Source organism: Platichthys flesus, chromosome 14 (assembly GCF_949316205.1).
Source record: "Platichthys flesus chromosome 14, fPlaFle2.1, whole genome shotgun sequence".
NCBI classification, from domain to species: Eukaryota; Metazoa; Chordata; class Actinopteri; order Pleuronectiformes; family Pleuronectidae; genus Platichthys; species Platichthys flesus.
Genome location: NC_084958.1, coordinates 16,892,402 through 16,907,150, shown reverse-complemented (window position 1 = coordinate 16,907,150; position 14,749 = coordinate 16,892,402). Strand labels below are relative to the sequence as shown.

The following is a 14,749-nucleotide window of genomic DNA, read 5'->3' as shown; positions in this document are numbered from 1 at the left end:
ACAAACACCCCTAGATTCTCGGCCATATTGCCCAGAAATGGGCTGTGGATTTGGAAGAGGAAGAAAAGGAGAGAAAGGTGAAGCTGGACTAATAATTTGATTCCTTTGAGAGGCTGCAGAGGCCGGCTGTGCTTTTTGGAGAAACAATAATAACAGAAAAATGTCAGTGATGAGAAAACAGATGGAGCCTGGTTGAAGAGAAAGACCTGATCTCAAGATAGATTAGTGGCTGGATGTGAATAGAGCCCACCAGTGCTCCGGCTCAGCCCCTGGACCCCTGATAGTCTCTGAGCCCTGCAACAATGCCACCACCAGAGGCCAGGTCTCACTGCTATCTAACCCCATTATCACCCAGAAAGATTGATACACACCCCCTCCAGAGTGGAAGCACCACAGAAAAAGTGATAGCCTTCCGTTCTCATTCATGTGGATTCATTACTCTGGCCACCCCCACATCAAACTATATTTTAAGCTGTCTCTCACAGTTTGCCCTGTGACTGAAACTCATTACTTGAGTGTACTTCCCAGGCAGGCATAAAAATGCTGTGGTGTTTTCAAACCCTGCCTCGCGATGGGAAACTCAGCTGCGTATGAACTCCTGGGAATCGGCCCACGCCTCAGGTTTGGTTCAGTGACCGGGAGGCTGTCAGCGGCTCATTCTCGACCTTTGACACTTTTCACACTATCTGAATGAGGAGAAAACAAGTGCGGAACATGAAACAGATCACAGGATGGGCAGAAACTCCGGCCCTGCAGCAACGCTCCCTTTCGGCTGAAGGAAATGGGCCCTTCCCTTCCACCAGACCCACCTACAGCAGCTTTGTCACCCAAGTGAGATGCACATTGTTAGCAGATAGTTGCCAGAGGAGGCTGCGGCGCCCCCAGTGCGAGAGATGGCGTCTTGACTGTGAGAACTTTGACGCGACCAGACCGCAAGTGCCACCACCCAATAACCATATAAATGGGAGACAATGGGCCTAATTGCAATCGGTGTCCTCCTTTTTATTTCATGTGCCGAGTTTCACCCTGACTTTCACAGGAGACAACAGCATATATTTCAATAAAGCTGCGTTGTTGTGGGGACAGAGGACAGCGACATGCACACAGAGGAGTGGTGCAAAGGCCCACACTCCACTGACATGATGCAAATACTCCCACTGAAGTCACACTTTGGTCTCAGAGAGCTTCTGTTTCACTGAAGCCTTTTGATGTCCGCTCAAACATTAAAACCTCTTCACGCCGTTAACAAACTTGTCGGAGAGGATGGTTGTTGAAGCCTGTGGCGATCGATTCAGTGTCTCAGGGGAGAAAAGTTGCAGGAGTAATGTTTCCAAGAGGGACACAGCTGTTCACATCTGTACCACTTTAAAGAATCGGATTCTCAAAGCTCTTCTTGTGTGCAGGTCACACGGTGAAGGTGAAGCGGAGCTACAGAGGGGAGAGCAGTGTGTGGGCATTTCATGATGTAACTGACTTTGAAGCTGCCACTTTTTGATGTCTGTGTGTCCCTCTGTGTGAAATCAGATCACTCCCTTGGATTTAATACTTCTATTTACCACGTTAAACACATCACAGCATCCAGATGGGAAGATTTATTAACATGGAAATTAGTCAAATGGAGGGAAAAAAATCTAACAAAGTGGAAAACTGACTTTTTTACGTAGCTTCCAAATAAAAAAAAGTTTAAATGATTGTTTTTGCTGTATTTGTGATCTTTCTCACTTTTATTTTTGTAACCGAATAGACCCTAACACCTCTCACACTTTTATCCAACACTTCAGCCGATGAATTCTAACTTAAGAATCGCCAACGTGTTGTTTATCACACAACACTAATCTCTTCTTAGCCACTTTTAGACACAGAGGAGAAGCAGAATAATCAGATTCCATGCACCTTCCTCTCCATGAATGAATGAGGCATCTCAGCATCTGCAGCAATCACTGCGGTATATTTTCTGTTTTATAGCCGAGGAAGGGGGGGGGGGGGGGGGGGACGTGTGAAGTATGTCACCTGCCTTGAATGAGGATGATGGGTTATCTGGGAGATTTCTAAGGAGGGAGGCCGTCATGAGAAGAGACGCGACACCTGTAGAGCAGCATCGTGCTCTTTTGAAGTGGCTGTTTGTATTGTTGAAGACCAACAAAGGAATGTTTCTACCTCTGCAGCCCCAGGAGAACATTAATCAAGCCAGAGAGATAATGCACTGGTGCACCGGTGCACCACAGAGTTGTCCGTGCACTTGATTACCACAAGGAATGCTTTAAAGAGGTGCATCGTGGTTTTTGTCAGGGGACTCTCATGTATATGCCTCTGTAAGATGTGGCCTGGTGGAGGTGGTGGGGTGCACAGCCTGGAGGTTGGAGAGAGGTCATCCAGATCAATGAGCGCTGGGGTTGTGAAGGGAAGGAGGAGGAGGAGGAGGAGGAGGAGGATGAGGAGGAGGAGGAGGAGGCAGACATGATCACTCATTAGTCACCTTTTCACGTCTGTCGCTCAAAGAGGTTGAGAGACGAGCATGAGAATCACATCAGGTCCAATTATCCCCAAAAAGATTTGTTTGACCTAATTACCACAGATGTACCAGAGATTCTGTAAAATGTTCAATTTTACAGAAAGTTTGGTTTCCCTCTGAGTTTCAAAGCTATAAAAAGCCTATTTTAGTGCGTTGGTAGGAAGTGGAGACACGTCGCCGGTCTTTATACCCAGTCTATGGGCAGGACGTCTGAAGTGAATAGGGCATCCTTCTACTATACAATCTATTGAGTTCATGACCTTGAGCTTTGGCACCAGCAGCTTCTTTCATTCAGCTGCAGGAGCTGGGGCCAGTCATGGTTTAATAGGGCATCCACTGCCTTGCCCAGAGAGAACCACCGCACCCTGTTCATCACATCCTCGTTGCATTAAATACATTGAATTGAAATGTCAGGCTATTATGCAGAGTCACATGACTAAAGTCTCAAAGAGCCTCTCATCTTTGGGATGAAAACTAAAAGATTCACAATTTGATACTTTTTAGTTACTTTATTACATTTTATAACTTTAGGCTATTTAAAGAGCTATTTATGGATTTAAGTTTAGTAACAGGAGAAAACAGTCTGTCAGTTTTCTTCCAGCATATTTCTCCAATATCAAAATAGTCAATCACAGAAAGGCATTGTCATCAATAAATCGTTTTAAATTGTACAATGAGAGAACACATAATTAATAACCGATGCCCCCTTCCCTTTCTATTCCATATATATTTCTCTATTCCATATATATTTCTTACTGTACAAAACGTATTTATTTACATTCCATTTTAAATACGCACAATACTCTGCACTTTAACCGTTTTTTTTGCACTTCTGGTTAGATGCTAAACTGCATTTCGTTGAATAAGTACTGTGCACTGACAAAAAGTTGAATCTGATCTAATCTAATCTAATGTTGAATTTTTTTTTACTCACGTTATTATTTTCCTTCCAGAAGTTTGTTAAATGTACTTATACTACTTTTTACAATATTTAACAATTTACACCAACCATGAACAGGAAAACCATTAAACAGCTAATTATCGCAATTAGTCAGGTTATTTTTCTCTTTGTTATGATTGCTCTACGCATCTCTCAATTATCAAATCAAGTAGCTTTAAATTACTCTCAGCATGTCAGCGTTACAGATTGGTTTGGTTCTGTGTTGTGGTTGTGTGCACCTCAGAGACTGGGAGAACTGGATGTCTGTCATGATGCGAAGGAAAACAAATTTAAATTCATTGACATTAAAATAAAAAAATTTAAGAAATAGCCTCCATGTCCCTTTCATAATCCTATTTGGCCTGAATGCATCTTCCCCTAAAGCAAAACAAAAAGCGAAAAAAGAACTCAATCCAAATAATATTGATATATTTGTTAAAGTAAAATGAAACCAGATAAATATTTAGCAACTGTTGAATAAAAGCATTGGTCTTGTGTGTCTGGGAGCCAGAAATGGGAGAAAAAAAAGATGCAATGCCCAAATTCCTCCGTGTTGCAGTGGACATGCGGTGATAAGTGAGATTGGGTTTATCAGTTACAAGGTGACTGGCAGGCGAGAACAGGGGTTATCATTAGCAGGGACTGGCGCTGGCCTCTGGTAGTTCCAGTAATTACCTCACAAAGGGTGGTGCTTGCCTTCCCACTGCTTTTCCCACACTGCACTGCAGGTTCAGAATTCCAATCGGCCCCAGACCTGCAATCTCCTCAGTTTTAGACAGCAAATTACTGACAAGTCCCATTCTTCACAGCACTGTAATTGCTTTTTAGTGCTGTTTTTATTGAGGCAACCCCCAACCCCCTCGCCCTTCCATCAATAAAGTTAAGTCAGTGTGAGGGGGGTGAGGGTTAATATAGACAGCATTAGTCCCTAATTGGAAGGTCTCGAAGTGCAGGAAAGTTTTGTCCAACAACATTTAAAATAATCTGTACTTTTTTCATGAACTAATATAACTTTGTTTTTATGATATATGAGATCTCAAGAGCATTTAATCTAAATTTTAAATTTATTCTGAAGATACATGCAAACAAATAATGCTCCTCTGTTTCTTTGCTACGGAGAGCTCCTATCCTCAAGGCTCTTCACATCCTGTACAAAGAGAGCCACTGAGTATCTTGGCTACTGCACGACTTAAATCACTTGGTGTTGTCTTTCCCACCCCTGTGCATTACTGTCTCAATCTATTACTTTGTGGAAATCATTAGTCTCCATGTCAATACAAGCGCCGAGCAGAGAAAACATCTCATTACGGGACTTAAAGAGATCTGGAGGAGTCTTGGCTCCGTCAAGCTGTTCTTCCTTTCTTCAGTATAGTTACTTTCCTTTCACCGAAAGGACAAATTCTCAACGTTCCACTGCCGGACAACCAAACAGTCGCCATTTGAAATGAGAAAAAGAGACAGACTGGAAAATGGCCGAGGGATTAGAGGATCTAAACGGGATAAAGGGATAGGAGATTCTTGGTGTGATCCAGTTTAGTTTGAAAGATGGAGGGTCTTAACAAGGATTTGAGACTTTAGAATTCTTTCTGCCATTATTTGCATCAATTGCAATCGCAGCTAAGTTGTCCTTTTGTGCACTTTCCCAGCCTATAGTTCTTCACATATACTTAATGAAAGTTTAGGCACAATTTTTTTTAAATACTGTCACACAATGTGCAAATACTAACTTTATTTAGCTTCCTGATGTTTGTTTCCCAAGTCTGTTTCCATATTTGCTCCGTGAATGTAAAATATCTGTCTGCCTTGAATCACAGATCACAATATCAAAGGGAAACAGTCGAGAAAACATAATGCAAACAAGGTTTAAATGCTGAATTAGTTTATCTTGGTTTCTGTCAGGGCATCAAATGTTATGTCCAGGCTGCACCAGCGGAGCAACACAGGGCCTCAGGCTACAACCGGCAATTGACTCGTGTAACAGCCTAATTCGTCTGTGCCCCAATGTGTCCATCTCCCTGTCAGCCTGAGCAGGTGGACACCTCTGACCCTGTCAGGAGTGTCAAATAGCTTGTCAGAGGTCTTCAATAAAGTACAATGACAAGCCCTCTAATACATTACTACACGAGTGCCAGCCAGAAATGAGAGGCTGCAGCTTCTCCAGCCTCAAGGCAGACAGGTGCGCAGACGAGCAACACACACACACGCGCACACAAACACACACAGACAAACACCCACACACACGCACACACACACACACACACACACACTGACACAATAAAAACAATAATTGATAATTTGTAGAGAACAAAACTCAATTTTAGTAAAAAAAGTAATTATATTACAAAACTATCAATCGTATTTCTGCTCTGTGATGCCTGTGCTTGCAAGCAATTTTAAAATTACCCTCAAATTCATTATTCAATCAGTTAAGGATTATCTTTGAGGGGCTTGTTTGGAAGAGATCAGTTGTCAGTAGCAATAAAAAAACACCCTACCTGGACCACCTTGGGAGCAGGTTAGGCCTGTCACCAGGAGGCCTCTCTAAAGGGCCCACAGGGCCACTCACAATCAACCTGTCAATGTCACACATGCCTGGATGTTGGAAAAATAAGATGAGACCATGTTACAAATCATTTGGCATTAACATGACAAGTGAAAAATTCCAAATGCCAAATCTGGACATCTACCTGGTTTTGATGCCATGGCTTTTTGGGTTGGTGCTGGTTGTCCTCAAGGCGCTGCTTCGACATGCAGTGCATTCCAACCAATTATCTACCCCAAGGTGCAACAGGTTCACAATTTAATCTTTGATGCCTCCGCCGATGGGATATAGTTGGATTAAAGCGGGGAGAAGGGGTGGGACAACCCTTAAAAACCTGTATACATAGCAAACATGAATCAACTTCAAACCAACCCACTGAGAGAAACAAAAGTCTTTCAAAGAAATACCTTTATCCTCACTATTGTTTCATCTTGCAATGACTCGTCATAGCCCATGCGGATGCTTGAAGCGAGTATCAAAGAGAAAGCGGCATAAGAAGACATTGCACAAGTCAAAATGTCCTTCGAGTTCACGGAAGGTGACCGAATGTCCTGTGAAATGTAGGTCGTTTAAACGGGGCTGAGAATTTGAAGACGTAGACCATGGTAACCTCACGTCCAACCAAGTCATCCTTTACCCGGAAATCCAGTTCTCTGGCATGGACGGCGTGTTCTATGTGGGCCCTTACACCTCGCCAGTATACCCGCATCCTGCAAGCCAGCAATACCCATTCATTTTCCACTTCCATTCCTTTCCCACCCTCCATCCCCCGCCCCACGGCAGAGGCCCCCGTGTTCTTTCTGAGTAGTTGCGTCAGCGAAGCGCTTGTCGCAACCATCTGTCACGGATGTCCGAGGACATCTCCCATCAATGCCAGCGACACCCAGATTTACTCGGCTAGCTGTTGGGAAATGGACATTGGTATATGTATTCTGTATGTATGGTAGCACGATAACTGACTTCAGAGCCCAAATTTGAAATTAAAGACTCTGAAGGATCCTATGAAGAACCAAGAATGGAGACATTTGCATGAATGCCAAGGCTTGTGAACTCGGGCATGTCCTTACTTGCGATGTCACGCATTTCATATTTCTTCAAACTGCCATCCCACCAGATCACCTCATTTCAGTTGTTTCCATAAAGTGCTCTCAAAATTCACAAGACATTTATTGCAGTCGTGACTCAATATGGAATCGAACATTTCCGTATGTACCTGGGGCGGAGTGCAAAATGTTATGTAAATCCCCTTAACGAACTTTTCAGGCTGCCAACAATCGCCATACAAAGGTGACTGGCAGGCAGCACTGGTGCACATTTATCCTTTTGCCCCAGCCTGTCTCTATCTGTAGCGCCCCCTACTGTGAGAGGCGTGGGGTTGGGTGCCCAGTGGCCCTTGTTGCCAATGGATGAAGCCAGCGTGGATCCTCTCATGGCAACGATGCGGGTCGTTGTAATAATGTTCGGTTTGTTTCCTGCTTCACACCTCCTTTGGGATTTTGCCCGACCTATAATCCAGTACATGAGACGCAGAGGGAGGCATCCCATGCCTGTCCATCTGAGTTCCAGCGCTGCTTAGACCAGACCGGCTCCTTTGTACGACTCACACAGCAGTCTACTGCTTGCCCAAGGCACATTTCATAATGAGCGTCTATTATTATGATTATTATAACTATTGAAGTGCACAAACTCCAGAAAATACGTTCTTGAACGGAATGGGAAGGCTCATGAAACAGCAGATAACACTTTCTCTTACGCATACAGACTTGTGGGTACACACACACAGGCACGCACACACACACACACACACACACACACCAGATCAGCATTCCCAAGCCCCTTACTGAGCGTTTTTATCCTTGCTAGGCCTTGTCTCAGAGGGGAGTAAGGCCCCTACTGAGATCCTTACCCTAGTCCGCTGCAAAGCCTGTTTGGCCCCTTGGCAGCTCTCGTCCATTCACAAACTGCAGACAAGCCTCACTCTGCCTCACCAGCCATAAATTTACTTTATTTCTGGCGAGACAGACACGGCGACTTCGAAAACCCCTCACAGGTGTGCATACATTGGGCAGAAATGTACCAAAAGCATATGTATCTGCAGAGAGAGATAACCTATTTTATATCACCAGGGTGGTGCTACTGCTACTGCCACCTCTGAGGCCGGGGCCTCCAGGTGGTCTTTTGGGGATGGGAGATCCTAGAGAAAAAAAACATGAGGGGAGAGAGAGAGAGAGGGCAAGTGAGAGAGGGTGCACACATGTGTCTGTGCACGCGCATGTTTGTGCACGTGAGGGAGAAAGTTGTAGAGTGTAAACAAGTGTGTGTGTTTGAGTGTTTGTGTGTGTGTGTGTTTGTGATATAAACACCCCCTACTGTCCTATTTCTAGTCCTCTGTCCACACATCACAACTGTCAGTATGTAGTGAGATATGAGGAGGAAAAGGAGGAAGCAGAAGAGCCCTTCAGTTGGATGTTACTGCTGTGATTGGCCGTGAAGCATGGACAGGTGGATTCAGACTCCAGGATCTTAACTGTACCTTCGACCCACTGCATGGTATGTTGCAAATACATATTGTATTAATGTCAACTCATAAAGCCAGATTTGTGTTTTTTGTTTAGTTCAAACCTCCATGACCTCAGTCATGTCAGGTATTAGATTCTTAAATGGAGAGAGTATCTAGCACTATTTCTCCCTCATGTGTCTCCTTTGAATTCTAAATATTCCTCTACAGGGGTTCACAGACGCTGCTGCTCTCAGCCTGCAGGTCTAATTTTCTATCAGGGGATGATCTCAGAGTCCAGATATATGAATTGGTTCAGGATTGCATCAGAGGACATATAGGTGATGAAATATAATTTGGGCAGGTTGCATTGCTTGTGTTTGCCTGATATGTGCTGTCACACCTCTACACCTGCACCTGTAGTCTGACTGTGCAAAAAGGAAGATGGGGGTTGGGGGATATTGGTGGTTGAGCTATTTAAAAAATAATTTTGTTGCTGTCTGAGTTGTGTTTTTCATGTGGGAGTAACAGAGAAGTGCAGAATGTAAGCACTTATTTGCTCATGCTCATGGTTTGACTGTAATTGCAGGTGTGTGGTGGTTGAGTTAGGGGAGACATATCCTGGTAGAATAAAGATTTAAAGTTTTTCACATAAAAGTAAAGATTCTCAACAGTTTTATAATCAAGGTTTACTATCATAAACATGTTATTAAGATGATATTTTGAAGCATCCTGTAGAACATGAGATATGCACATGATAGAAAATATATGTGCTACAGATTTTGAGACTTGAATGAAATGCTATGTTATGCCAATGTGACTTTCTAAAGTTGTTGGTGCTGCACAGACTTGGACCTGAACTTCTCATTTACTAAACTATACTAACCAATGGTAGAAACAGGTTGTATGTTTTAGTCTTCATTCTTTGAAAGAGAGAAATAACACATGTGTAGGGGCTGTGATCACAAATGTCAGCTATTATAATGTGTTATATGTGTTTTCCAAAATTATAATTGTGATAGAACAAAGAAAAACAGTATTTAACCCCATGTTTAAGTTTTTTTTTTTTTTTAAATTGTACTTGTTCTTTTGAATGTTTGATCTGGCTGCAGAAGTTATTATATGTCATAGATTAATATTTTTGAAATAATATGACATTCTAGTTAATATCCTTTAAGATTTGCTTCCTGAATAGTTTGAACGAAGTTACTGGGTTCCAAAAAGCAGGAGACAGAAACACGCCAGGGATAATATTTTCTATCATTCAGTTTTTTACAGGCTAGTTATTCTGTGACCGTAAAACAGGTTTTGAAAGATTTCAATATTTTATTGCAACATAGACTGAACAGTTGCTGAATGAAAATGTTACTAAGTAAAAAGAGAACATTACTTTACAGAATGATTGAATGAAGCTAAAAAATCGAACAACGTGTTTCAGTAGGAATAAGATCTCTCAGGCATTTGATAGGATAAAAACACCAATCAAGGCAACAGAGTGAGACGGCATTATGAGCCTTCAGTGTGTGGTCCATCACCAAGCATCCAGCCCGCTCCCCTCCAGCTGTTCTCCCCTGCCCTTCTTCCTTCCTGCTGCCACCTCACTGGGGGTGGCAGGCATAGTTTGACCCTGGTTAAAATTTAACTGGCCCAACAACTATGTAGTCTGGCTTTTTTGTCAATGACCTGGTAGTGCATCTAAAGTAAGTGGAAATTGGGTGACTTTGAAGAGAAATATAGCAATAGATTTGGCACAGTACAGCTTTGGCTTGTATATAAAAAAAACGTCCTCTTATCAAGTATCATTAAGGGGTTACAAAGCTGATAAGAAGAGCCATGTTAAAAGGTTAGACCAGATGGATGTAACTCACAACCATATCTTAGTTTATCCATGGGGTTATATTTAATATATTTTCATAACATTTTATAATAAGTCTCATATTTTTGTCAAGTTGTGTGAAAAGTTTCATCTTAACCAAAAAAAGAACAAGTTTGATATATTTTGTTTGCCGCCCCTTTTGTATTAATAAAATCAACTATTTCTATTCTGTGATGTTATCATAAATTATTGAATATGGCTGCAATTGAGTTAAACTTTGTTATTAGACATTAATGAACTGTTCTTACACAAGTTGTGGATGCTATCACCTCCTGGTCTCTCTCTTCACATGATATGGACATTATAATTTACCCGAATTAAATATCTTTTATTTTAGTTCATTCATCTTTTTGACATGGATTTCTCAGTGAAGCACTTTGTAATCTTGTTTAGATAAGTGCTATACAAATAAAAAAATATTTATTATTGACAAATACATTAATAAACATAATAAATATCGCTTTAAAACTGCACTACAGTCCGTCAAACTCACTGTATTCAATCTGAAGCCACTGTGATGTCATGTCAAATCGGACTAATTTACCAATTATGCTATGTTTAATGATTAAAGCTTAAATAATGCCTGAAGTTCCTCACCTAGCCACTGGGAGCGACATCTCCCAACATGATGAGGAACCGACTCATTTGGAGCTGCAGTTCAGTCCCAACGTGAGGGGGGCAGCAGAGTGCCGCGAGGCTTCCAAGTCTGCCGGAAACCCAGACGAAGACGCAAAGGGAGTAAGAAGAAGAAGAAGAAGCGGACGTGTCAAGTTGTCGCCATTTCGCTGAGGAAGGAAAACGCCTTGAAGACGGAAGCAAACGCATCAACTGTGTAAGTGAAGAAGAGAAAACATTAATGAAGTCACTTTGATTAAAACGAATAGGAACAAGCCGCCTGTTAGCGGGTGAAAAGCTGTGTAAAACAGCGGCGACGTAACCCGAGAGGATAAAGTGCGACGCTTCCTACGTCAGTTCACTTGAATTTGACTTCTTGTAATATGATCATACTTTGTAACTCGTGTCATGTGTGTAGTGTTTTGTTTTGACCTTAATAACAACTGGGAAGTAGTTTTACAACAACCGTCAATAATCTGAACTACTCAGAGGACTATCGGCAGCTAGCGAGCTAACGTCGTTTGTTTACTTTTTAGCATCGCACCTCAGTAAGTTTATATTGTGATGAGCAAACTTATTATTTTACTTGATGAAACGGGACAGCAGCTAATAATGTGACAATTGAGGAGATATATATTATTTCACTTTATCGTTTTCTACTGTGGAATGATATTGTTTATACGATTCTCGTCTCAGTTTGACCTCTCACATGTTTACTTTGCTTTCAGAGCAGATCACAGTTACAGTAATAACCAGTTTTATAAATAATAATGACAGCTGGGTGTATATTTTCAGGAAAACCAGAAACTTAGGTATATGACTCATATTCACTTTCAATACAGGAGCAGAGGCAGAAATTGGGGCTAAAATAGCACTAGATGATGATGGCTGGTTCTTTAAGTCATCAGCTGTAGTGGGAGGTGTGTAGTTGTTGCCACATTGTATTCACTGGATGGAGAAACCGGAGTTTATTTATGAGGCAATTTTTTTGTGGTCATATTACAGTGTGTGCAACACAAATGCAGTGTGCGGTTGCAGTTATGGATGCAGCTTAATTTATCATCTGTCCAAAAATTGCCAATCAGGGTTTCATAATATACATATATATATATATATTCAGTTTATTGTCACACAGAAAAGTTGAAAGCTGATTAATCATTCTGACTTTTAACATCTCTCCCATCGCGTCTCCCCATTTCATCAACTGATCTCTTGTTTCTCCGCAGGCCTTTACCAAAGTCACTTCCCATCACCAGCAACCATGGGGAATTTATTTATGAAGCTATTTAAGTTTGGGCACAAGGAGATGAGGATCCTCATGGTCGGTCTGGATGCTGCTGGAAAGACCACAATTCTGTACAAGCTCAAACTTGGAGAGATTGTGACGACCATCCCCACGATAGGCAAGTCAAATATTGTTATGGTGACTTGCCTTGACCTATGACTTTTGTTTGTTATACATGACACAAATATTTATATTTGACTGTATCACTGTGAAATGAAAACTTTGAGTTTCTATTAGTAAAATCTTAATTATTTCCCCCTCAGGTTTTAATGTGGAGACAGTGGAGTACAAGAACATTAATTTCACAGTGTGGGATGTTGGAGGTCAAGATAAAATTCGACCGCTGTGGCGTCATTACTTCCAGAACACACAGGGTAAGTTAAGTTGCATGAAAGCCTCAATGTTTGACATTTTTTTCCTTTAAATCAATCACTTATTTTTGATTAATCCGTTGAAATTCTTGTGGTAATATACACAAACTTATTTGTTCTGATTTGCTTGTGTTCCAGGCCTCATCTTCGTTGTGGACAGCAATGACAGAGAGCGCTGTGCGGAGGCTCGGGAAGAGCTCTTACGAATGTTGGGAGAGCAAGACCTGCAGGATGCTGTGGTCTTAGTCTTTGCAAACAAACAAGTAAATAATTCTTAAACCATTTCTTATATAAACAGCTGTGTTGCAAAACCAGTTATTTCCGTCTTCTGTATATAAAGATGGACTCCAAAGGCACTCAATTGACTGGCTGCAGTATCGGTCATAAACACCACCTTCTCCATGTTAGTGGATGTGGCACACGCCAACGGAAAATACACATATTTTGTATTTAAATTCTTTATTTTTTCTCAAAGATGGTTTCTGTCATTTTTGGTCGTTCTTATCGCACTGATTCAATTCAGTATAATTTTAATAGCTCCAAATCATACAATAAGTAATCTGAAGGCCCTGTACATAGAAGTTCAAGACCTTACAATTTATAAAATACAAGGTGACGTGATTGAGACTTACTTTCTCATGGCCTGTTGTAGTATGGGGTATGTACTTAATGTTTTTCTCACTGTGTTGGGTTTTTAGGACCTTCCAAATGCGATGAATGCTGCAGAGCTCACAGACAAGATGAATCTTCACTCCCTCAGAAACAGACGCTGGTACATCCAGGCAACCTGTGCCACCACCGGAGATGGTCTGTACGAGGGACTGGAGTGGTTGTCAAGTCAGCTCAAGAACAATTCATGATCACAGGCCTCCAGAAATGATCCACCCAAATCTATCCGTAACTTTGCTCTTTAGATGGTGCAAAACTGAGCTGCCTTTTTTTGGGGGGGCAACTTATCTTAAACTGCTGTGGTTATTCTCTTTCTGGCCGTCGGGCCGTCGCGTGTGCTTTGAGTAAGAATAGGGAAAACCAGGAAACACAAGTTGAACTGCACATGTTGGCCCCAGTACCTCAATGCAATCTGTCAACTTTTTATATTGGCTACTGTAGAACATGATCCATGAGGGACTTTTCACTTTATATAAAAAGAACATATACACTGATGCACTACTTGCAGCTATATTCTTACTTGAACCAGGGACTACATGAACCAGCTGTTCAGATTTCCATTTAGTCAACACTGGTTTATTATCAGCACTCTTAACTGACATCACTCCAAAATGGAGAACTCCTCGTCTGTGAACATTTATTAACTGGCCTTTGTTTTACAGTGCCTTGGTTTTTATAAGGCTATACTGCAGTGCTCTCATTTTTACCTGCTTTGTCGTTATAAGGACAGTTTGTTGTGTCCCTGTTGGGTTTTTGTTATGCTGAGACTCAGGTCGATCATATGCTGCCTTTGCTATATACGCGTCAGCAAACCTGCATGATGTGGTTTGAGGGTTTGTATATTTACAGTGTGTTTATACCATGAGACTGCACAGAAAGTATAACCCCACTACGAGTACTTATCTCCAGAGTCCTATGCTGACCTAATTGTAAATAGAAGTGCTGCACACTACAATATTAAGAGTGACTTTCCTAATGGCTCCAGGAGGTCTTTGCCTTTTCAGTCATCACATCCTGGGAGTTGTGATGGCAAAATAAAATCAGCTTCTACTCAATGTTTACTGTTTTCCATCATATTGTTCGTGTGGAAAACAGGAGGTTGTACATTTGTTGTCTTATCCGAGACACTTATAGGTTCGGTTTTTGTAATAAAGTATTGGTGTTTACTTCTCTGGGTTGCATTAAACATTTATTTGTTTTTTTATAATTGCCTCAATGTTGGAAAACTATCTTTTTTTAATTGTTTTTTTTTATGTCAAACTTGTTTTGTGCGGGGGGGGGGGGGGGGAGCACTGAGTAATTTAACCTGTAAGTAAAGTTAAGGAGAAAATGTGTTTAAAGCCGATCTCCAGTGTTTCAATCTATGCAATAAAATTTCTAAATATTAAAGTGGATGTTGACTCTTCTCCTTCTTGGCAGTATTGTATATCATTTACATAAAT

The 14,749-nt window shown here is 41.5% G+C and overlaps 1 protein-coding gene across 1 annotated transcript; it reads left to right on the top strand.

Moving 5' to 3' along the window:
* Positions 1-11,071: 11,071 nt before the first annotated feature.
* arf1 (ADP-ribosylation factor 1) lies at positions 11,072-14,699 on the top strand. The gene is made up of 5 exons (XM_062404869.1): positions 11,072-11,199; positions 12,209-12,385; positions 12,531-12,641; positions 12,777-12,901; positions 13,337-14,699. Exons 2-5 carry the CDS (start codon positions 12,244-12,246, stop codon positions 13,496-13,498), a joined length of 540 nt encoding a protein of 179 aa, XP_062260853.1. The 5' UTR covers positions 11,072-11,199; positions 12,209-12,243; the 3' UTR covers positions 13,499-14,699.
* Positions 14,700-14,749: the final 50 nt, after the last annotated feature.

Excerpts from the sequence above, each read along its gene's own strand:
- arf1 (XM_062404869.1), top strand. The coding sequence starts at position 12,244 with ATGGGGAATTTATTTATGAAGCTATTTAAGTTTGGGCACAAGGAGATG. Across the intron at positions 12,386-12,530 it reads GACGACCATCCCCACGATAG|GTTTTAATGTGGAGACAGTG; the intron begins GCAAGTCAAATA and ends TTTCCCCCTCAG. Across the intron at positions 12,642-12,776 it reads TTACTTCCAGAACACACAGG|GCCTCATCTTCGTTGTGGAC; the intron begins GTAAGTTAAGTT and ends CTTGTGTTCCAG.